This window comes from Pan troglodytes, chromosome 3, assembly GCF_028858775.2.
Source record: "Pan troglodytes isolate AG18354 chromosome 3, NHGRI_mPanTro3-v2.0_pri, whole genome shotgun sequence".
NCBI classification, from domain to species: Eukaryota; Metazoa; Chordata; class Mammalia; order Primates; family Hominidae; genus Pan; species Pan troglodytes.
The window spans coordinates 26,943,635-26,967,453 of NC_072401.2; the positions used below are offsets into that span (position 1 = coordinate 26,943,635).

Consider the following 23,819-nt stretch of genomic DNA (forward strand, 5'->3'; position numbering starts at 1 on the left):
TCCCAGGGTTCAAGTTCTACCTGGCTACTCTGGGGATGAGTGGGAGCTACCAGAAGACACTAGAAAATACCAGAGAATGATGATGAATGTGTTTTCTTAGCTCTATTAGCCACCATATTTCAAACTCAAATTAGCATTCTACTTTAGCATGATATAAAGGCAGTTAACAAAGTACTGACAAAATAGAATTATGTCAATTTTTAAAAAAAGAGTAAAATCAGACCCTCTTAAGGACAAAGATTCTAGAAGTTAATGCCTTTTAAAATTCTTTTTAAAACAAGCTTCCATACATGAAAGACTTTCCAATAAATTCAGTGAATAGAGGCATTTTACCACTCTGTATCTGGGAAATTGTTTTTATTTTTATGTGCTTTTAAAAATTTTGTAACTTTTTTAATGTGCTTTAAAAATATTTTAAAGTAGGGTTGCCAGATAAAATACACGATGTATTTTAGTGCATGACATGTGGTCATCCTAAAAGCTATTCATTGCTGGCCTGAAGTTAGAATTTAGCAGCTATTTTTAGGTTAACAGGCCTTTGGAACTTCCAGAGCTTCCCAATAATGGGGGGCCTAATTTATCTTCATTTATATGCTAACACTGCTAGAAAGAAGGACTTATTCTTCTGGCAGGAAAATTGTAGATAATGTAGGGCTTACTCAAATATTGGAGAGATTTTCATTTCTTACACCCTTTATTGTCACCATTTTAGCAGTGCGTGTTTGAGTCAGTTGAATTTTTTACCTTGAAATCTTTGACTGAGGTGGCTAGTGACAGATAGTAAAATTAGATTGCAGTCTGAGGAACAATCTGGCTTGAAATGTCCCCTGCACTAGTCACACACTCAATAATTTCTTCTGTTAGCATGTGACAATTCCCCCCTCCAAAAATGTGACACTCACATCTTGTCCCATTACATATCTGTTATGCTATTCATCATCACTTCTTGTCACTCTCTTTCCTTTTCCCCTTTCCACATTGAATTTTTTGGAGAATTGAAATCCTTGTGTGCCACACAGAACATCAGGCCTGGATCAATGGACGGCCATAGCCCCATGGAAACAAGAAAAAGCAAAGCTCACTTCCCTGATGCCTAGAGGCATGAAACTATGAACAGTGGTTTTGTTTGTTTGTTTCCTGTTTGCTTCCCACACTAGCAGGCAAACTTGCTTTTGTCAAATATGTTCACATTAATGTGTGTAAGCAGACAGGACAGTGTTGCTCTAAAAAAAGTGAGAAAGAAGTCTTGGTAGACTGAACTGATACACACTATTCTAGAACTGCACTTCCTGGTGTCTGAACGTACAGCTTGTATCTTATTTGAGATTTCTAAATTAGAGGAGAGATATTTCAACACTAATTCTGCTAATAAATGAAGTTCGCATGAAATTTTGTCATGAAGGAATGTAAAATTATAATACTAGCTGAATTCCTATATCCAATAACCATTCTTTTTTCTAAAGAACACCAAAGAGTATATTTATATGTAAAGAACATAATTTATGTTTGGTTTACATGTATACATAAAATTAGCAAATTATTAGCAAGCATATAGATTGCATTTAAAGGCATGGACAGCTTTGACATTCAAAAGCTATTTGTTAACTGAGTCCAAGTATGCCGGTTTTAATTCTGGGCCTGATTATACGTGTTTCTACCTTTGGCCAGGTAGATGTAACTTACAATGCTCCTTTGTTCCTGGAGATCTTTTCCGGGAAGACGGAAATATAGATGAATATGAGAAATTGAGTTGAGGCAAAGAAGTCGTGAGGTTTAATATCACCATATAAAGGAGAAATTAAGTAATATATATCATTAAAATAGAAAAAATATTCCCATGCACCTTCTGCCACTTAACATTCCTTAAAGTAAGATAGCATTCCATCCAGCTATTTGCCTTGTACTCTTTTCTCTTTAGAAATGCTAAATTCAAGGCTGGGTGTGGTGGGTCATGCCTATAATCCGAGCACTTTGGGAGGCCAAGGTGGGAGGATCACTTGAGCCCAGGAGTTTGAGACCAGCCTGGGCAACATAGTGAAACCCCATCTTTACAAAACAAACTACAGACAAACAAACAAACAAACAAACAAACAGCTAGCCAGATGGTAGCACATGCCTGTAATCCCAGCTACTATGGAGGCTGAGGTGGGAGGATCACCTGAGCCCAGGAGGCAGAGTTTGCAATAAGCTGAGATGGCACCACTGCATTTCAGCCTGGGTGACAGAGCCAGACCCAGTCTCAAAAAAAAAAAAGAAAAGAAAAGAAAAGAAAAGAAGTAAGTATTAAGTTCAAACTTCCATCTTTCAGACATTGCTTATGCTATTCTGATGACAACTAGCTTATGATTCCGAATGTTCTTGGCCAACCTGAAGATGAAGAAATCAGGCTGCTGTCGTACCCGGGACAAAATGGCCAGACAGGGTTTGCTTCCTGTTCCCTTTGTGGTCACAATGAGGTGGAAGGCTACAGCGGATACATGATAGGGTGATGGGCTCCCTGCAGGCAGAGCAACCGCCACAATTCTGCATGAGCAGAAAAAGCAGAGCATGGAAATGTGTCACAGGAGGAGTGAGAGCCCACCTTGGATGTTCTAGAAGGTTTGAAAGCTCAGTAGGCCCCACATCTCCGTTTTGAACATGTGCTTGGCAACTCCATTTGCAGTATGAGCCCTGCTGGACTCCCGTCCCTGGCCTGCTGAGGATTTTCTGATGGTGAGTGTTACTTAACATATCCTGCTTTGAACTGCCTAGAAACCAATCATGGCCCCACTGGAGCAGTGCTCTGGAATCCAGATGAAGGATGAAAAGCAGACCTTGAAGAGTTCCCACTGGAGATGGAGCCTTCCTTCTCCATCACCTCTGCTTCCTTCTCTTCCTGATCTCCTCTTCCGTTCTTTCTTCTCTGCCTCCTCCCTGCCTTCCTTCTGCAGTGGAGGGTCAGGGGACATCTCACTGGGGTGGCGCCGAGGCACTCATATGGCTGTACGAGAACCTGGACAGAGAGGCTCCTGTGGTCCTGCCTTCCTCCTCCTCCCCCACCTCTCCCCTCGCCCCTGGGGGACCAGGATTGGGGCAGCAGGGGAAGGTGGCCATGAAGCCGAGGCGGAAGCGTTTGTTCATGAAGCAGTAGATGATGGGGTTGACGCAGGAGGAGGTGTAGGACAGGAGGAGGATGAAGGAAATGGGGGTTCCTGAGAGGCGGCGCTCTGCGGAGGCGGTGTCGTAGGCCCGCCAGGCGTTGGCGCTGAAGATGGGCATCCAGCACAGGAAGAAGAGGACCACGATGACGATGAGCATGCGGATCACCCTTTTCTTGGCCATCAGGTTGGCTGCGGAGCTGTTGCTCCGGATGCGGTTGGCCCTGCTGCTGCTGCCGGTGGACAGCTGCCGGAGCTCCAGCTTCCTCGGGGGCCTGGTCTTTTGCAGGTAACACCCATCGCTGTCCTCATATTTGCCGCTGCTGGTGGTGCTAGGTTTCCTTTCTGGGTGGGCAAGAGACATCACTCATTGTTGGGGATGGGTCATGCCCGGTAGAAGGCATGGAGCTCCCACTCCCCTCCATCAAGAAGTCCAAACCAAACAGGAACCGAGAAATGGCAGACAACCTGGCCTTACACTGATACGGGTAAGAATTGATCTATACTAGTTCTTCCCTTCAATGAAATGCTGCTTAAAATGGATAAAATATATAATAAAAACAACATCTTATGTATGTAGGTTACAAGAAAAAAATTATTAAAGAATGAATATTCACACTCTTCTCCTTTCCTTCATTAGCTCCCCAGAGGGAAGGTTCCTGCTTGCTGGGTAAGATTCCAGATTGCTTTTATGATAAGGAATCTGGATAAGAAGAAAAAATCCCATGAAAACCGAAGAAGCTAGAGAGACTCAGTTATCTATGTAGTAGAGAGCTGAGTTAGGGCATGGAGTGAGAAGGGAAAAGCTATGTCAACAAGGGTGTCAAGGTCAATTTTCATGGACAGTGGATTGTAATGAATGGAGAAAGAGTGAGGCTTTGTGGCCACTGCAGGGTGAAAATAAAAAGGAGAGAGGATGAGGAGGAGACAACAAAAAGCCGGCCGTGGGTTAGGAATCAAATCCCTTCCAGTACCTTTGGAGAGACACAAAACAGGCTGGAATTACAAGTAGCTCTGGTTATGGAAAGGGGTCTGTTTGAATACAGCACTACAGAACAGCTGGCACAGAAAAGGCCTTGGCTTGTTATTGGGTTATATGTGGGTTACTTTATTCCACTCAGAATGCTTTTGAAAGGAATGATTTCCCCATTTTACAGATAAGAAAATGAAATACTGGGCCCATGACTGTGCTTCTTGACACAGAGTATCATAAGAATACTTAAAAACTTTTCCAACAAACTTTACGTACACTCTGGGTATATCTATTTAAATGATAGAAAACAAGCTTTTGTGCTCATTTGGCATAAACACACAGCTACAAGATAGTTACCTTTAGCAGACTTCTTCTGGCTAGCCTCAAATTTTATTCCCTGGTAGAGTTCCAAAGAGATTAATCCATATGCCACCATCATCACAATTCCAGGAATAAGAAAGAGGATGAGTAACAGGAATGTGTGCCTAATGAAATCAAAAGAAATCCAATAACCAGCAACTTTAGGCCTTCAAACTCAAATGGGAAGGAATGAATAGGGTTTATGTTTATTTTTACTGGCCTGAGCAAACACATTAATTACTAGTATTTAATATCCTTGGCAACTTCATGTCTGGAGATTCAGTCATTATAAGTTGTTTACTTCTTTTCTTTTTTTAGATGAAGTCTCTGATGAAGGACTAGTTTAATTGGAAAAGTTTGGCGTAATTCTGTGCTTGAAAGAAGTCTATGTATTAAAAAGAATGTAAGCTTTAAAAAATGAGAGTATGTGAATAGCATTTCAATAAAGCTGTTTTAAAAACCCTTAAAAATTACTTACATACATCGAGGATTTCTATGTGCTACATAGAGGCTAAGCATTTTACATACATCACTACATTTAACTCTCATAATAACCATTGAGGTAGGTGCTATTGTCTTAATACCTACAGCAGAGAGGAGGAAACTGAGACTTAAAGAGATTAAATAATTTGTCCAAAGTCACACAGCTGGTAGCAGAGGTGGAATTTGAACCCCCAAAATATGATTCCAGAACCTAGAAGCTATGCTTTTAAGCATCACGGTATACCATTTGCCAAACAACAGAGTAATCAAATGCTTAGGTGGGGACAATGGAAAACCTTCTGGGTCTTACAAAACATGCCATTCTGGCTGTTTCCAACCCATACGCAGCTCAAACATTTACGTGGGCGTCCATTCTCCATGACCCTGTGAGGCTAGCATAGTGGCATCATCATTCTAGTGCCTGGTTGGGTAGAGCTATGCTTTTTCTAAACATCTTTGATTCCTGAAGAATCACAGCCCCCTTCTTTATGAGTCTGGCCCCTAAATCACTTCTGCAGTCTGGCATGTGTGAGGTTACACGATTAGGCCATAAAATTGTCAGAGGCTCATGGTGGCTGGGCCATTTCTCACTTCAATTTGACATGTCTTGATAAGATTCCTTTTCAAGCCTTGGAAATATTCCTCTCATTTGCAACGTAATTCCTTTGTGTGTGTGCTACTTGGTTGAAATGAAAGGAGGAAAGCAAAAAAAGCAGAGATGATCTCAGTTTGGGGCTGTTACTCAATGTCTAGTTCCCTGCTTCTAAAACATCCCTGGAATTGGTAAATATAATACCCTGCAATTTGTGTAGCCTTTTTTATAATGACATTTTTATGAACATATTCTCCTTGGTATCTTACAGCCACCCAATGAGGTAGATTTTTAAAATATCCACACTGTGAACTCCTTATAGAGATAAGGAACCTGACGTTCAGAGAGCTTATGTGAATTTGCCCAAGGTGTGCAGTTAGTAAGCAAAGGAACCAGTATTAGAATCTTGCGTTTTTATTTCTGGTAAAATGCTCTGGGTAAGTACGGGAGCTGCTGCAGCTCTAAGAAAAACCATGTGGGATTTGGGACTCATTCCCTGCTCTGTCTTAATTCTTTAGAAAATCATTGCCAGGTGCAGTGGCTCATGCCTGTAATTCCAGCACTTTGGGAGGCCAAGGCGGGAGGATCACTTGAGCCTAAGAATTCAAGACCAGCCTAGGCAATATAGTGAGACCCAATCTCTATTTTAAAGTAAAGATTTTATTAAATAAAAGAAGGCCGGGCGCAGTGGCTCATGCCTGTAATCCCAGTACTTTGGGAGGTCGAGGTGGGTGGATAACCTGAGGTCAGGAGTTCAAAACCAGCCTGACCAACATGGAGAAACCCCACCTCTAATAAAAATACAAAAAAATTAGCCAGGCATGGTGGCGCATGCCTGTAATCCCAGCTACTCAGGAGGCTGAGGCAGGAGAATTGCTTGAACCTGGGAGGTCGAGGTTGTGGTGAGCTGAGTTCACACCATTGCACTCCAGCCTGGGCAACAAGAGCAAAATTCCGTCTCAAAAAAAAAAAAAAAAGAAAGAAAGAAAGAAAAAGAAAGAAAATCATAGCTCTACACTTAATCAGCCTAACCCTCCACTACAGCATTTAGAAGCATACTGCATAATGATTAAGCACAGAGCCTCTGCCTCTTCCTTAAGTTTGTGAATTGGGAAACTTAACCTTTCCAAGTCTCAGTTTCCTCAACTGCAAAACGGACACAATAATAATAATACCTATCTTAGAGTGTTTTCAGAGGATTGACTGAATGAATATATGCATGGCATTTAAAACAGAGCTCGCCAGCTAAGTGTTTGCTATCGTGATTATCCTAGAACGAGGCTAGAAAGACCTTCTCAAAACGTCTCCAGGAAACTGATCCCCCAACCACTCTGGGCAAGGCATCTCAGTTTTTCATAATATTGCAAAATTACATCAAGTTGTATTTTTAAAAATAAACAATGCAACCTTACCAGGACTGCTGCATAACATCATTTGGCAGTAGAAAGCGGCACATATTCGCGGTCTGGTTGTTATTTTTGGTAAAAGGCACCAAGTTGCTATAAATGGGGTACGGAGTCATGATGGTAAAGGAAAGGCACCAGGTAGCAGCAATCACCTTCAAAGCATGGGATTTTGTCTGCCAGACCCGGGACTGTAAGGGTTTGCAAATCGCACCATATCTCTCTAGAGATATGGCTACCAGATTAAAGGTAGATACACTCACAGAGGTGCCTGGGAAAGGAACAAAGAAGCCGGTTATGTTGACTCTGAAATCCAAAGTTTATTTGCACATTAGCTTGAATATATCTGATCTGCACAGGTTTGATATCAAAGGAAAACGCTTGGAAGGTAAAGAAATATTGTGTATGTATATTTTTAAAAGATGATTTATTCTCAGCTTTGTTCCAGAAAGGGTTTAAGGCAGTTAAAAAAATGGATTTGTAAATACATCTCATTGCCAATTTTTAATAAGTTTATTGAGCTTTGATTATCACCTAACACCTGCTTAGGCTCAAGGTGCTCATTAATTAATAACCAAGGGGATGAAATTCATTCTTGCCCCCACAGAAGAGGTTTCTCTAAAATCTGAAGACAAGCTGTAATTTTGAGTATGGTCTGCATAGTTAAAATGATTTTTAAAACCCGAGATTCTCAAGGGCTCTGTGACCCTGAAAGGTCACTGTGATGTGAGCCGGAGGCATGAAGGTTTTTTCTAAAAATTTTGAGTACATACTGTTCTTAATAGTGAAACAATCTATATTTCAAAATGCAGCTTGTTGAAAAAATAAGTAGTAAAAAAGACGAGGGAAAATGCCCCATACAGTAACTAAAGGTTTCTCTGGGTTGGGGACTAAAGTCTCTTGTCTTATTGTTTTTGTTTTTCTGTATTTTGTAGAATGAGCAAGCATCACCATTACAGTGAGGAAGATATTAAATGCACCTCATTTAAAATCATGTATTTCTTGGCTGGGTGCAGTGGCTGATGCCTGTAATACCAACGCTTTGGGAGTCCGAGGCAGGCAGATCACTTGAGGTCAGGAGCTTGAGACCAGCCTGGCCAACATGGTGAAACCCCATCTTTACTACAAATACAAAAATTAACCAGGCATGGCTGCATGTGCCTGTAATCCCAGGTACTTGGAAGGCTGAGGCAGAAGAATCGCTGGAATCTGGGAGGCCAAGGTTGTAGTGAGCCAAGATCACACCACTGCACCCCAGCCTGGGCGACAGAGCGGCACTCCATCTCAAAAATAAAATAAAATAAATCATGTACTTCTTGGTCTTAGATGGCCTATGGAAAAAAAATTAAAATAAAAAATGAACAAAATCATGTGCTTCAGCATTGCCCAAAAAGCTTAACTTCCATTATTTTTGTATTTGTATATGTATACTTATTAAAATGTCCTATTATTCCCTTAAAATTCCCTGTAGAGTCCTTCTGCTATAAATTCTGTCAATTCTTCTGAATATCTCTTACCAAGATTTCTTAAACCTCAGAATTAATATAAATTTGGGAGCAGAGGTCCTGAAACTGGGTCCTTAGATTCTCCTTATTCTTATGGATATAAACTAATTCTCTGAAACTATATCCAAAAATGTCATTTTTCTAGGGAGCCTAGCTCTAGCTTTCCTTAGAGTCTTAAAAAAGTCTATGACCCCCAAACCATTAACTAAAAACTCATGTTCTGGGGATAGGATTTGCTGTGTTTTACTGGATTTTACTCTAAAGAGTTGATGACATTTAGAGTGAAGAGTACGGCCCAAAACTCTCTAAGACTCAGTTCTGCATAATGGATCATCAACAACTATAAACTCACTGGCAGGCAAGCATTCTTTTTCTTTTTGCTACAAATTAGGACCTAATGAATGTTAATTATTAGTATTGAGGAGACTGCAAAATTAAGAGAAGAGCCTAAATTATTGGAATTAAAAATCCAACAAAATTATTATGGTATTGCAAATACTTTCAGAATGATGTTGCTTTTCTTTTGCCCAATAAAATATTTTTTATGCAGTTGAAATTTACATAACATAAAATTAACCTCATTTCAAACTGAACAACTCTGTGGCACTCACAATGTTTTGCCACCATGAAAACACTCATTTAAAATCTCGGTTCACATTCTCTGGTTAAGGTTCCCAAATAGTATTACCATAAGATATATATGGATGGGCCTCGGATGTCTACAGTGCTAGTTATTATTATTGCTTCATTATTTAACAACGATCTTTTTCCTTTGTAAGTTTTGTCTTTTTTTTTTTTCAGAGGACTTGGACATGGATTGACACATTCTTGGTTTTTGGTGGCACGAGGGTCAGTAATTCACCATCATTTTGTCAGTGTGGAATCCCACTTCCTCAACTGGGAAAAATGAAGACTTATAAGGCTTTCTGGTCATTGAAGACTGCCCTAGCCTAACTCAGTTCTGCATATTCTGCAAGGCTTAGGTCAGAACAAAAAATAACTCCCTTCTTATTTCCCATCTCTGCCCTTCTCCCAACTAATTCTCAGAAAGGGCAAGGGACTAGGCAATCTGGCACCCAGAGGGGACCAAGAAATGTGTTTTTGTTCAACTTTAAGAGAACCACAGCAGTTGGCAAACTGAGGTATCATGCTCACCATTGTGTGGCTACTAATCTGGACTCAAATCTCAGCTCTGTTGCTTACCATCTGTGTGGTTTTAGGCACATTATGGACCTCTCTGTGCCTCTGTTTCCTCCTTAGTGAGACAAGGAAGAATCATTGCATTCACTTCATAGAGTGGTTGGGAGATAAGGTAAGATCATGGAAGGCAAAGCACTTAGTACCACATCGGGTGCATAAAAGCACTAAAAAAATTTAGCTCTTATGATTTTCATTATCATCATTTTTGTTTGGCATAGGCAAAGAGCTATATATCTCAGCCAATCAGGGTCAGCTTAGCGACCCCATAGCCCCCAGGAGCAAATTCAACTCCTCATCTAGGGGCAGAGACCTCTCTCTCTCTCTCTTTCTTCCAGAGATGGCCCCAGCTTTGGGGAGAACAGGCTGGGAAGTGAATCCTGAGAAGAGAATCTGAAACTGTGATAGAACTGGTTTTCAAATGGCCCCTGTTCCCTAAGAAAACAAAAGGAACAACTGCAAAGAACCCTCCTCCATCATGCTCACCCTCCCTAGAAGCCAGGACTCAAGTTGTGTATAGATCAGGACACAGTCAACAGCTTCCAGAAAGGGATAGAGCAGCTTAAAGTCACTTCTGACTTCAAACAGAAGCAAGCAAGTCCCTCTTCCCTTCAAATAGAAGCAAGCAAAATCAACTGCCCCTGTGTTTTCCTATCAATTTATTTCACTCTTAGAAACTGACCTCCGACATGGATGATGGGGACCGACTTGTGGGGAACGTATAAGGATGACTGTCAAGCCAGCACCCATGTCCGTGCACACAGCCATGCACAGCCTGATGTTCTGTGATTCAGCCCTCAGCAGGGCTCCTTTGCTGTGATTGTCAGAGGTTTGGGAAGGTCTGGGGCTGAGTGGGGTCTGGGGCAAGCTCCAGAAAGAGTCACCAGCAGCAACTTACCCATGAAGTAGGTGGTGGTCTTGCAAACGGCGCTCCCGAAGATGAAATCCTTGAGCAGATTGGGGATGAGGTTGAACGGCATGCAGAAGAGACAGAGCATGAGGTCGCTGACAGCCAGGGAGAGGAGGAAGATGTTGGTGACCGTCCGCATCCGCTTGTTCCGAATCAGCACGGTGATGACCAGCGTGTTTCCCAGCACGCTGAGCAGGAATATCAAGGAGTACAAGAGAATCTGCACCGCTGGCTGCCACTCTGCAGAGAGTAACAGGAGCAAGACGGAGGGATGGAGGTGATGAGAGCAGAATGCTAAAACCGAAGCCAAGGGTGAATTCCTGCCGATTTTCCCCCACCGGGGTGTACATCACTGGACCCACCATTCCTGTCCTGGCAACATTTTGCGGAAACAAATTGAGGAAAGCAGAGACTGAATTATTTTCTTTTTAGAAGGTTGGTTTGTTAAAGGATCACTCAGGGAACCACTTTTTCTTAAGAACAAAGCTCCTCAAGTGAACAGTGATCACTTTCTTTCCTGGCTGCTAAGCATTATTTCACTTTAATCACTTCATGCTGGGTTTCCCCCCAAGAAAAGAAAACAGCTGCATGGTGACAACACCTTTTCTGCTGTGCTTGTAAGTTCAGGCTTTGACACTTGTAGTCCCTCTTGCTTCACTCAGCTTTTCCTCCCCTGCTTTTGTTCCCCCAAGTCCTATTCATGAATGCCCAACTCTCCCATGGGGGACAATAAGAATATTTGACTCTATTCTGCTTTTTAATCTCTTCTCCAAACTTCTGAACATATGACTTTATCTAGCCTTGTCTCACAATGACTTGGTTATATATATTTTTTATCAGCCTTGCCTTTGCTGATTTCTCCCACAACTCAATAGTTTCCTGAATTAAAATAACAGCTTCCGACACTTACCTTTGGAAGGACGGGGCTGATCCAAGCAGAAAAGCGTCTCATTTTCGAGCCCGAGTTCGCAGGGAGGAGTGATGTTGCTTCCATTCACAAGAAGGCTGTCAACCACATCCATCCTTGCCTGCTGCTTTCCACCAAGTGCTGGAGAGCTGGTGAATTGCTCACTCCCGGCTCATTCCTCTAATGACCGAAGCGTCTCCCAGATGCAACCTGCCGTGGAGGAGCAGGGAGGGAGTGATTTCCAGGTGTGGGCTTTTTCAGCCATTCCTAAAGGCGACTTGAGTTCACTCACTCCAGCTGGGCAAGCATTTGTACTCCTGTTGTGGAAAAGGCAGTGAGCACAAGCCAAGCCTGCTCCACCTTCACCCCGCCCCACCTCCCCCAGCCCTTTCCTGGGCCAGTCTTAGGGCCCTGAGTACAGACAGCCTGGCTACCCGTTAACCATTCTCAGAGTGTGGCTGCTTTTTACACACATGTGTACATATGCACGGACACACACACACACACACAGAGGCTTCCCCAGTACTCCTCTATATAGGAACCCGTCACCATCCCAGACGTATGCAGAAGAAAGCCCAAACCGGCTGTGTGAGACAGGAACAATTAACACGGTAACAGATCCGATAATGCAGACCATCAGGCCTAAAGAACACGGAGGGACTGTGTTCTACCTCCTTATAGAAAAGCAATTAATGCCTTTTTAGCTTTGGAACCATGCCCGGTGGTGTCTGCGTGGACAGAACTGCTGGCTCGTTGTTAAGTTGCTACTAAACACAGTGTTGTTTCTCGTGGTCTCTGCCCTTGTTAACTAGGATTGAGACACTTTTGAACATAGGTACCTGGGTCCTTATTACAAAAGATGTTAGTAAGATTTCCTCTTCATTCATGAAGTCTTGCGTTCAGCACATCTTCATTGAGAGTCAATCATTTGCCAGGCACTTTTCTAGCATGTCAGCAAATAATGAGAAGAATTATTTCAGGTAGTAAGTACTACAAAGGAAGTAAAGTAGGGAGATGTGATGTATACAAACAGATTAGGGGCTGATTTTTTGGGGGGCGGGGACAGGGTCTTGCTCTGTTCCCCAGGCTGCAGTGGAGTGGCGCGATCATGGCTCACTGCAGCCTTGCTCCCTGGCTCAAGCAATCCTCCTACCTTAGCCTCCTGAGTAGCTGGGACTACAGGCACACACCACTAAGCCCAGCTGATTTTTTTAGTTTTAGCAGAGAGGAGGTCTCGCTATGTTGCCCAGGCTGGTCTCAAGCTCCTGAGCTCAAGCAATCCTCCTGCCTTGGCCTCTGAGTGTTGGCATTACAGGCGTGAGCCACTGCACCTGGCCTGGGGCTGCTGATTTAGAAGGGGTAGTCAGGAGAGGTCTCTTAAGGAGGGGACTGTGATCTGAGACTGAACCACAAGAAGGACAAAGTCTTGAGAAGATCCCGGGACAGCTTCTCCCAGGCAAAAGGAGGAGTATTTTTAGCAGAGGTAACAGCAAGTGCAAAGGCCCTGAGGTGGGAATGAGTGTGGCCCCATTGAGGTACAAATAGATAGAAGTAGGAGTGAGTGAGAGGCAAACAGCAGGACGTGAGATCAGAGAGGGGGGCCATCTCAGGGTCCTGGGTGTTCCATGAAGCTCTGTGGTGCTGGAAAGCCCTTCAACCTCCATTGCACAGATTATGTCCTAAGTTCAGACCGTTTGGAAAGCAGACGACAATGGCTGTGAAACCTGCGTTTCTGACGCCCTGCTTGGCTGTGCTGAGACTTGGTCCATTTGCTAGATACCCGTGGGGCTCCTTGTGTACTGACAATGCTTCCACTGGCAGAGCTGCATGCTACATCTTGCTGAGTCTCTGCCAGACACAGAGGAACTAACGCATTTTTACTGTCAGTGTGGGGCTGGAAACACAGTGGTGCCTCTTTTCTTTGAAACCATGAAGACCACATGGTTTGGGGCATTTAGTCACAGAAACAAGAAGGGGAAGGGACACTGGAGAAGCTGTGGATGTTATTGGGAGGACAGGCTTTGGCATCAGACAGACTTGGGATCAAATCCTGGCTTCACTGATTACCTGCTAGGAAATACTGGGCAAATTAGTTTCCTTCCTTCCTTCCTTCTTTCCTTCCTTCCTTCCTTTCCTTTCTTCCCTCCCTTCCTCCTTTCTTTCTCTCTCTCTTTCTTTCCTTTCTTCCCTCCTTTCCTCCTTTCTTTCTCTCTCTCTTTCTTTCCTTTCTTCCCTCCCTCCCTCCTTTCTTTCTCTCTCTTTCTTTCTTTCTTTTCCTTCCTTCCTTCCATCCTTCCTTCCTTCTTTCTTCTTCCTTTCTGTTTTTTTTTTTTTCTGAGACAGAGTCTTGCTCTGTTGCCCAGGCTGGAGTGCAGTGGCATGAGCTAGGCTCACTGCAAACTCCACCTCCCAATCGCAAGCAATTGTCGTGCCTCAGCCTCCCAAGTAGCTGGAATTACAGGTATGCACCACCAGAACCAGCTAATTTTTGCATTTTTAGTAGAGACGGTTTTACCAAATTGGCCCGGCTGGTCTCAAATTGCTGACCTCAAGTTATCCAATCGCCTCGGCCTCCCAAAGGGCTGGGATTACAGGTGTGAGCCACTGCGCCCAGCCTGGGCAAGTTTCTTAACCTAAGACTCATTTCCATCTGTCAAATGGGGATCAGAATGATTTAATAGATATTTGTTATGAAGATTGAACGATTGACTCAATGCAGTGTCTGACATACAAAAAATGTTCAATAAATCACAGGCAGCAGTATTCATAGCCTTCCTACGATAATGGCTATTTTCCTTTTACAAATGAGAAGGCTGGGACTCACAGTGGCCACATGCTTTGCTGGTGAGAACCAGTGGTGGATTTCCCCTCGAGGACCCTGCAGACCCCATCCTCACACCACTTCCCATGGCATGGAGCTTTCCTTCCCTATTCTAGCATCATGTAGCCTGTTTGGAGCCAGGGCTCTCGTCTCTCTTCCTCCTTCCTGCTATGAGTCCTTTTGTCTGAATCTTCCCTGTCTACAGATGATGGACCCTGCTCACTGGGCGATGACCCAGAGCAGCTGTGTTCTGATGTGGGAAGGGATGAGCATCCAGAGTTTTGGCTGCTGCTTCAATTGCTCCAGCTGGGCAGACATCACCAGCCATTCAGGGTGCCTCCTGCTGAGGCTCGTCAGGCCCATCAGCAGCTGCTTCAAAAGCTGGGGGGACAGTGGTTCTGTAAGTCCAAGAACCAGAAGAGCAGAAGCCTGGGCATTGACCTGCCCTGAACCAAAATGGAGCCCAATTTGGGACAAGTTTCTCCTTTCCCTTCCCTTCCCTTTCCCTTTCCCTTTTTCCTATTCTGTTTCTTCCTCCTGCTCATTGGTTGGCAGGAAGTGAGAGTGGGAGATGTGGTGGATGCTAGTGATTTTGTCAACTCATGGTTGGGGGGATGGCAGCATATTTGAGTGCTATTTTGTACAAACTTTACTGCACAACTGAATTACCTGGGTTAGTGGTTTAAAAATGGTGATTTCCAGACTTTCCTCCTGGAGATTCTGATCCTCAGCCCCGAGCCTGGAAATCTGCATTTTTATCCAGCATCCCTGGGGATTTGGAGACCTGTGATCTCAGGATCACTTGTGGGGAAACTCCCTGGGAACCATTAAGAGGGTGAGGGGAGCTATCAGAAGGCAGAAATTGAAGCCTGATCTTCACCCCTGGTTGGCTGGGAAGCATGAACAAAGAAATTACTTAACCTTTCTGAGTCTCAGCTTGCTCATCTGTAAAATAGAGATAAAATAATGCTACTATAAATAAAACAATACATGGAGACAACTCAGAACAATGCCTGGAACATAGTGCTGGATACTATTTGTTATTATTAATGGGTAAGATTAATTCTAGGGATGCTCTATTTATCTCATTTTCATGGCCATATTAAGGGCTTGTATTAATATCTTCAATACCCTACCACAATATCTGGCATATAGTATGTGCTTTGTAAATATGAACGAATAAACAGTAAAAATTAGAGGAGCCAATATTTCATTGCTTATTACACCAATTGATAATTCTATTCCATTGATTCCTTTTCTGGCCATCTCTGGATTTTTTACTTTGAATTTGTGAGCCCATGTGATATGCTTTGTCTGTGTCCCCACCCAAATCTCATTTTGAATTGTAGCTCCCATAATTCCCACTTGTGGTGGGAGGGACTGGATGGGAGGTAATTGAATCATGAGAATGGGTCTTTCCGTTGCTGTTCTTGTGATAGTGAATAAGTCTCATGAGAGCTAATGTTTTTATAAAGGGGAGTTACCTTGCGCATGCTCTGTCTTGCCTGCTGCCATGTAAGATGTGACTTTGCCCCTCATTCGCCTTCCACCATGATTGTGAGGACTCCCCAGCCATGTGGAACTGTGAGTCCATTAAACCTCTTTTCTTTATAAATTACCCAGTCTTGGGTATATCTTTATTAGCGCATGAAAACAGACTAATACACCATATGACCTAAGAGTTCAACTAACAAAAGAGAATTGCAGTGAAAGATTCCAATGCACTTTCAAGGGAAAAGTTGATGCACTTCCAGAGTGTCAGCCCTTGTTTCATTCCTCAACATACATTATAGCGAGTGCATCATAAGTGCCAGGTGCTGTATTTGGTGCTAGGGATTTTGTGAGCCAAGTGGATGGAATTTCTGTCCTCATAAAATGGCTGCCCTCTGTGGGACACAGAAGATGAGTAGCTGGGCAAAGTGGAAATGCCTTCTCACCTTGGAGACCTAACCTGTGATTAGGCACAGTTCCAGGTGAATTGATACAAATGGACTAAATTGAATTGGAATGGCATAAATGCCTCCCCTCTCTCTGAGACACACACAGACACACAGGGCATAAGCCCACGTGCCTCCTGCAGTCCACAAAACTCTTTCAGTATTGGGGACTCTCTTCTATGTCAAACCCTGCCCTGGAAGGAAAAGACATGAGCAATCTCCATGGGTTCCTGGATGATAAAATTATTAACTGTTCTCCAAGCTATTCTCCATGTTAAGAAACAATTGTTCTAAAACACCTAAAGGATTTATATGTACTTTCCCCCTCATGATGACATTAATCACATGCTAATTGCAAATTTTTTAAAAATAAAGAAAAATAATGGCTGGGTGCAGTGGCTCACACCTGTAATCCCGGCACTTTGGGAGGCTGAGGCAGGTGGATCACCTGAGGTTGGGGGTTCGAGACCAGCCTGACCAACATGGAGAAACCCTGTCTCTACTAAAAATACAAAATTAGTCAGGTGTGGTGGCACAGGCCTGTAATCTCAGCTACTCGGGAGGCTGAGGCAGAAGAATCACTTGCACCAGGGAGGTGGAGGTTGCAGTGAGCCAAGATCGCGCCATTGCACTCCAGCCTGGGCAACAAGAGTGAAAATCCATCTCAAATAAATAAATAAATAAATAATAAAGAAAAATAGGTATAAATATAACACAAATATATTTTGGGGCCCTACATGATTCATTCTCAATGTGGTGCCACTTTCAGAGAAACTCAGACACTCAGAGGTAGTGAACAGGCAATTTCATGTTATGGGAGACTCAATTCATATGGCAGCCTGACATTTCTTAAAATTCTCTCGCCTCTCTGCAGTTTCTCCGTACACTCTGCTGCTCAGATTGTCATTCCCTGAATTCCTCATTCCTCACTCTATTCCCAAACTCACTCAGAGTGCCACTTGCTAGGGTTTTTCTGTTTTCCTCCTTCTAGCCTTCTCAGCCTTCTGGAACTGGCTGACTGGGACTTCTCTTCCTCATTGCACGCTGGCCAAGCTTGGTTGCTCTGGGAAAAGTTAATGCACTGAGGCTCTCGCGCACCCCTGGTGCCCATAGAGGGCAGCTTGCAACCACCCTTTCAAGTTCTTCCCCCACGGCTGCCCTCCTTGGAAAAAGCATAGTAGACCTTTGCTGATGAATAGATCCCTTCTCTTTGAACAGAGGAAAGCCAGTACTGTGTCTACTTGGAGATGTCACTTAGCAAACTGGAGCTGGGCTTTGGGCAAGCAGTTTTGCCTCTCTGAGTCTCCATTTCCTCACCTGTAAAATGGATTTGCAGCGAGAACGCACACCTCAGAGGCAGCTGGGACCTTACTTCTCACAATGTGTGTGTGTGAAGCACCCAGGAGAGCACTTTGCATGTCATAGGGGCTCAATAAATGATAATAACGAGCAAAAAATATATTGATAGGAACATTAAAACCAACTCTGATACCACTGTCTCAAGATAACCTTTGTTAATGGTTTGGTGATTATCCATTCAGCCTTTTCCTCTAAATACATTCTTAAAAAAAGAGAGAACTGGAATAATACTCTATATACCATAATTATTCTACTTACCAATTTTTTTGAAAATGTAATTTTAAGATAAATTTTTTCTCTCAAAATGAGAAATATGGTTTTTGCAGCATAATGGAAAAATGTATTTTTAAAAAAAATTTAGATAAGAAAGTAAAAACATCTATAACCCTATCATCCGGAGAATTTAAAAAATGTTTTATATACATCCATCATATTTTGTATATTTATTTTGCATATGTCTTTTCTTCACTTAACATTACTCCATGATCATGGTTTTTTTTTTTTTTTTTTTTTTTTTTTTTTGAGACGGAGTCTCGCTCTGTCGCCCAGGCTGGAGTGCAGTGGCGCGATCTCGGCTCACTGCAAGCTCCGCCTCCCGGGTTCACGCCATTCTCCTGCCTCAGCCTCCCGAGTAGCTGGGACTACAGGCGCCCGCTACCACGCCCGGCTAATTTTTTGTACTTTTAGTAGAGACGGGGTTTCACCGTGTTAGCCAGGATGGTCTCGATCTCCTGACCTCGTGATCCGCCCGCCTCGGCCTCCCAAAGTGCTGGGATTACAGGCGTGAGCCACCGCGCCCGGCCTTTTTTTTTTTTTTGAGACGGGGTCTCACTATGTCGCCCAGGCTGGAGTGCAGTGGCACCATCTCGGCTCACTGCAATTTCTGCCTCCCAGGTTCAAGCGATTCTCCTGCCTCAGCCTCCTGAGTAGCTGGGACTACAGGTGCATGCCACCACGCCCAGCTAATTTTTGTATTTTTAGTAGAGACGGGGTTTCACCATGTTGGCCAGGATGGTCTCGAACTCCTGACCTCATGATCCATCCGCCTCGGTCTCCCTAAGTGCTGGGATTACAGGCATGAGCCAGGGCGCCCGGTCAATATTTAGGTTTTATTGTTAGCTTTTTGTTTTCAAAAGGGAACACATACACACATATTTTTGTGACATTTGATGTACATTGGTAACTTCAGGGCTGCCATCAGCCCAATTACAGCATTCACACTGAATGCAATGCAAATGTAACCTCATAAAGTTGTCCACGCAAGGTGCATGATCCCCTGGAGCTGGTTACCTGGCAGGCCTGGGCAACTGCTTTCCAAAAAAAATCATACTATTTTATAAGGCTGCTACTTAATAGTACTGGCTTATTTCCTTTTTTTTTTTTTTTTTTTTTTTTTTGAGATGGAGTCTCACCCTGTCACCCAAGCTGGAGTGCTGGAGTGCAGTGGGGCGATCTCAGTTCACTGCAACCTCCACCTCCCAGGTTCAAGACATTCTCCTGCCTCAGCCTCCTGAGTAGCTGAGACTACAGGCACCTGCCACCATGCCTGGCTAATTTTTGTACTTTTAGTAGAGATGGGGTTTCACCATGTTGGCCAGGCTGGTCTCGAACTCCTGACCTCAAGTGATCCATCTGCTTCGGCCTCCCAAAGTGCTGGGATTACAGCCACTAAGCCTGGCCCACTTTATTTCATTTTTTTTAGAGATGAGGGCTCCCTCTGTTCCCCAAGCTGGAAGGCAGTGGTGCATTCATAGCTCACTGTAGCCTTAAACTTCTGGCCTCAAGTTCTCCTCCTGGCTGAGCCTCCTGAGTAGCTAGAATTACAGGCATGTGCCTGGCCACTTTTAAAAAATATTTTTGGAGACAGGGTTTTGCTAGGTTGCCCAGGTTGGTCTCAGACTCCTGGCCTCAAGTGATCCTCCTGCCTGAGCCTCCCCAATAGCTGGGATTGGAGGCATGAGCCACTGCACCTTTCTAGTTTATTATACTCTTGTCAGCACTGGACATTTTAACACTTAAATCCAAATTTAACATTTTTATTTTGTTAATAATTGAAAAAGGTACTCATGATTGCTTTAATTTGCGCAGGTCCTTTTTGAGACAGAGTCCTGCTCTGTCACCCAAGCTAGAGTGCAGTGGCGGGATCTCTGCTCACTGCAACCTCCACCTCCTAGGTTCAAGCAATTGTCCTGCCTCAGCCTCCCGAGTAGCTGGAATTACAGGTGCCCACCATCACGCCTGGCTAATTTTTTTTTGTTTTGTTTTGTTTTTTGAGACAGAGTCTTACTGTCACCAGGCTGGAGTGCAGTGGCGCAATCTTGGCTTACCGCAACCTCTGCCTCCTGAGTTCAAGCGATTCTCCTGCCTCAGCCTCCAGAGTAGCTGGAACTACAGGCGTGCGCCACCATGCTCAGCTAATTTTTTTTTTTTTGGTATTTTTAGTAGAGACAGGGTTTCACCATCTTGGCCAGACTGGTCTTGAACTCCTGACATCATGTGATCTGCCCACCTTGACCTCCCAAAATGCTGGGATTACAGATGTGAGCCACCGTGCAAGGGCAATATGCAGGTCTTTTATGTTCAGAGATGCTCACTATTTCCCGCCTTTGTTTACTAGTTGCATTTCTTCTTTACCAAAATCTAAGATAAGCCAGAGCATCTTTTAGGAATTCTGTGCTTTGCCCATTTCTTTATACCATCAACAAATATTTATTGAACATCTGCTCTGTAGCAGGAACTGGGGCAGGTGCTGTTCACCGTGGCAAACAAAACAAATTCCCTTCCTTTACCGAGCTCTCATTCTATGAGGGACACACAATAAACAAATAACTGAATAGAGTTTTATGCCAGAGAGTGTAAAGGGCTGTGAAGGGAAACAAAGTGGGTTTAGGGATGGAGAATGATGGGTCATCAAGAAGGCCTTTCTGAGGGAAAGAGTCTCAGGACAGTCTTGGAGAAGATCATTCCAGACAGGGCAGTTATTGCAGTCTTAATGTTTTTCTCATCACCTGATACGAGCTCTGAAGAACTGAGAATGATGTTTAATTTGCAAATCACTGTCATAAACTGCAATGTATGTGTGTGGCAGAAACTCCTTCCCTTCTCTTTTTACTTAGTAATAGGGTGTCCCATTTTTAATTGGGTACACAACTGCCTAGCATTAATAATAATATTTTCCTGCCTCCTTTGCAGCTAGGTAGGGCCATGTGACTAAGTTCTGACCACTCAGAACTTAGGTAGGCAGAAATGAACATGTAGCTTCTGGAAAGCATCTTTACAAAGAGGGAGCATGCCCTTTTCTTTCCTTTTCATCTTTCCTCTGGCTAGAATGAAGATGTGACCGCTGGAGCTGGAGATGCTATCTTGTACCATGAGATGGGTGCCTGTGTTGGATGGAATGAAACAAGACACTTGAGGAGCCTGGATTCCTGACAATCTTATTTATTTATTTATTTATTTATTTATTTATTTATTTATTGAGACAGGGTCTCACTTTGTCACCCAGGCTGGAGTGCAGTGGCGTGACCTCGGCTCACTGCAACCTTCACCCCCTGGGTTCAAGTGATTCTCGTGCCTCAGCCTCCTGAGTAGCTGGGATTACAGGCACACACCACCATGCCTGGCTCATTTTTTTGTATTTTTAGTAGAGACGGGGTTTCACCATGTTGGCCAGGCTAGTCTTGAACTCCTGACCTCAAGTGATCCACCTGCCTCAGCCTCCCAAAGTGCTGGGATTACAGGCATGAGCCACTGCACCCCACCCTGGCGATCTTAGAATTGGTATATTAGCTAGACCTGAACTGCTTACCTTTAAACTTCATTAATGTAAGGAAGAAAAATTGATTTTATTTCAAAAAGCCAATGCTGTTATTGATTTTCTGCCTCTCTCAGCCTAATTTGAACAGAAACACTGTAAATGAGAGTCTGCATATTTTAGTTTCTAGTCTTTTTTTCTCACACTACTCCACAGCTATTAATATAGTCTGGATACATCACGGTAGCTTTCGCATCAACGCTGGTGATATTTCCAACATTGGTTGGGACATGGTGATATTTCCCCGGCTCAGTGTGCCTGTCTGATTCCTTACCACCTCATCAGAGTCGACTATTCCTTTTTAACTTTATTTTTATTTTTGTAGAGATGAGATCTTACTATGTTGCCCAGGCTGGTTTCGGACTCCAGGCCTCAAGTGATCCTTTCACCTTGGCCTCCCAAAGTGCTGGGATTACAGGTATGAGTCATTGCACCTGGCCCAGAGTCTACTATTCTTACTTGTTTTGAAATATCACCTCTCTCTGTCACCCAGGCTGGAGTGCAGTGGTGCGATCTCAGCTCACTACAGCCGCTGCCTCCTGCATTCAAGCAATTCTCCTGGCCCAGTCTCCTGAGTAGCTGGGACTGCAGGCGCGTGCCACCACTCCCGGCTAATTTTTGTATTTTTAGTAGAGATGGGGTTTCGTCATATTAGCCAGGCTGGTTTCAAACCCCTTACCTCAAGTGATTCACCCACTTTGGTCTCCTAAAGTGCTGGGATTACAGGCGTGAGTCACTGCACCCGGCCCAGAGTCTACTATTATTTAGGGCCCAACTCCAATCCACCTCCCAGCAGCCTCCTCCAGTTTACAGCCCTCATTGCTGGGTTTTTTCTCTCAACCTCCACAGCCCTTACCACGAATTCCACTCACTGGGACTTAATCAAGTGGTCTTGTCCTTTCATGGGTTGAAGACAAATTTCTGCCTCATTTTTCCACTTTTGTCTATCTCTCCTGCTGTTGCCCTAGTGCACGTGATCCTCACCTCTCCCAGGGGGAATTGCTGGAGGTCCCCGCTTTCCCTATGACTCCTCCAGTCCCTCCTCCATGCAGTAGCCTGTGTGGTGTTTTAAAAATAGCAGCCAGAATGTCATTCCCTACTTGACCTTGCAGACTTTTCTGGTGAGTCCCTCAACGACCTGGATGGCCCCTGCCTCCCTCTGTGGCCTCACCTTACACTCTTCCTCACCCCATCTCCTTTCTGTGTGTGCTATAGACTTGCTTCTCCCCCGTGCCATGCTCTTACGCACTCCCTTCCTCTCACCTGGAGTCATCACACGTGTTTTCTGTCCGTCTGGACTGTCCTACCCTCATGAATTCCCACCCACCAATGCCCTTCCTCAGGGAAATCTGTCTTTGGACTTAGACTAAAACAAGTTTCCCCATTGGCTGCCCACACAGGTCCCTGGTCTTTTCTTTAGCAGTCCTTACTGTGGTTTGTAATATTGATTTGTGTATTTGTGTATTAGTCAGGGTTCTCTAGAGGGACAGAACTAATGGAATATATATACATCTATATATGGGAGTTTATTAAATATTAACTCACATGATCACAAGGTCCCACAATAGGCCGTCTGCAGGCTGAGGAGCAAGGAGAGCCAGTCCAAGTTCCAAAACTGAAGAACTTGGAGTCCGATGTTCGAAGGCAGGAAGCATCCAGCACAGGAGAAAGATGTAGGCTGGGAGGCTAGGCCAGTCTAACCTTTTCACATTTTTCTGCCTGTTTATATTCTAGCCACACTGGCAGCTGATTAGATGGTGCCCACCCAGATTAAGCATGGGTCTCCCTTTCCCAGCCCACTGACTCAAGTGTTAATCTCCTTTGGCAACATCATCACAGACACACACAGGATCAATACTTTATATCCTTCGTCCAGTCAAGTTGACACTCAGTATTCATCACAATTTGTGTGATTGTTGGGTCACCTGTCTGCACACTAGATGGAAGCTCCATGAAGACAGGAGCTGTGCTTTGCATGTCACTACAGTAACTCCTCAAGGTAAGTGTTGGTCAGTATTCCTCTCCAAACCGCTAGAAAGTAGGTATTATAATTCCCACTTGCACATAAGGAAAACGAGTCTCAAAGAGATTATAATAGCAGAATCAGCACTCAGACACAAGTAGGCTTGATGCCAACTCCAACAGCACAAAGTCTCACTGTAACAATCTCCAGAGTCGGTTGGGAATGGAGGCCAAAAACTGGTTCCCACTCCGGTCTGGTCTTCAGTACAATTGAGGAGGAGGCTTATGAGTCTTTAAGATTCAAGTACACGAATCTCTGAATAAAATTTCATAATGTATGGCAGACCCTGGGGGAGGTATTTGGAGGTTCTCTTAATTTGGGAGTCAACACAAAGCCAATATAGAATTAGCTTAGAATTTTCTCACTCTTTCTTAGGCTCTCCAGGACCACTCAGAGAA

The 23,819-nt window shown here is 43.9% G+C and overlaps 1 protein-coding gene across 4 annotated transcripts; it reads right to left on the bottom strand.

Annotated features, from left to right (window-relative positions):
• Nucleotides 1–1,752: 1,752 nt before the first annotated feature.
• Nucleotides 1,753–23,295, bottom strand: CCKAR (cholecystokinin A receptor). Of its 4 annotated transcripts, none has more exons than XM_054683963.2 (8): nucleotides 22,944–23,233; nucleotides 14,958–15,233; nucleotides 12,307–12,410; nucleotides 11,471–11,677; nucleotides 10,549–10,800; nucleotides 6,958–7,219; nucleotides 4,468–4,595; nucleotides 1,753–3,482 (listed from the first exon to the last, which is right to left on the bottom strand). In XM_054683963.2, exons 4-8 carry the CDS (start codon nucleotides 11,580–11,582, stop codon nucleotides 2,950–2,952), a joined length of 1,287 nt encoding a protein of 428 aa, XP_054539938.1. In that variant the 5' UTR covers nucleotides 11,583–11,677; nucleotides 12,307–12,410; nucleotides 14,958–15,233; nucleotides 22,944–23,233; the 3' UTR covers nucleotides 1,753–2,949. The 4 variants fall into 4 exon arrangements, with proteins under 4 accessions (XP_054539938.1, XP_526545.1, XP_054539939.1 ...); XM_054683965.2 differs by having other exon boundaries at nucleotides 1,754–3,482; nucleotides 11,471–11,784; nucleotides 22,944–23,215; XM_526545.8 differs by lacking the exon at nucleotides 14,958–15,233 and having other exon boundaries at nucleotides 11,471–11,784; nucleotides 22,944–23,295.
• Between the last annotated feature and the right edge of the window lie 524 nt (nucleotides 23,296–23,819).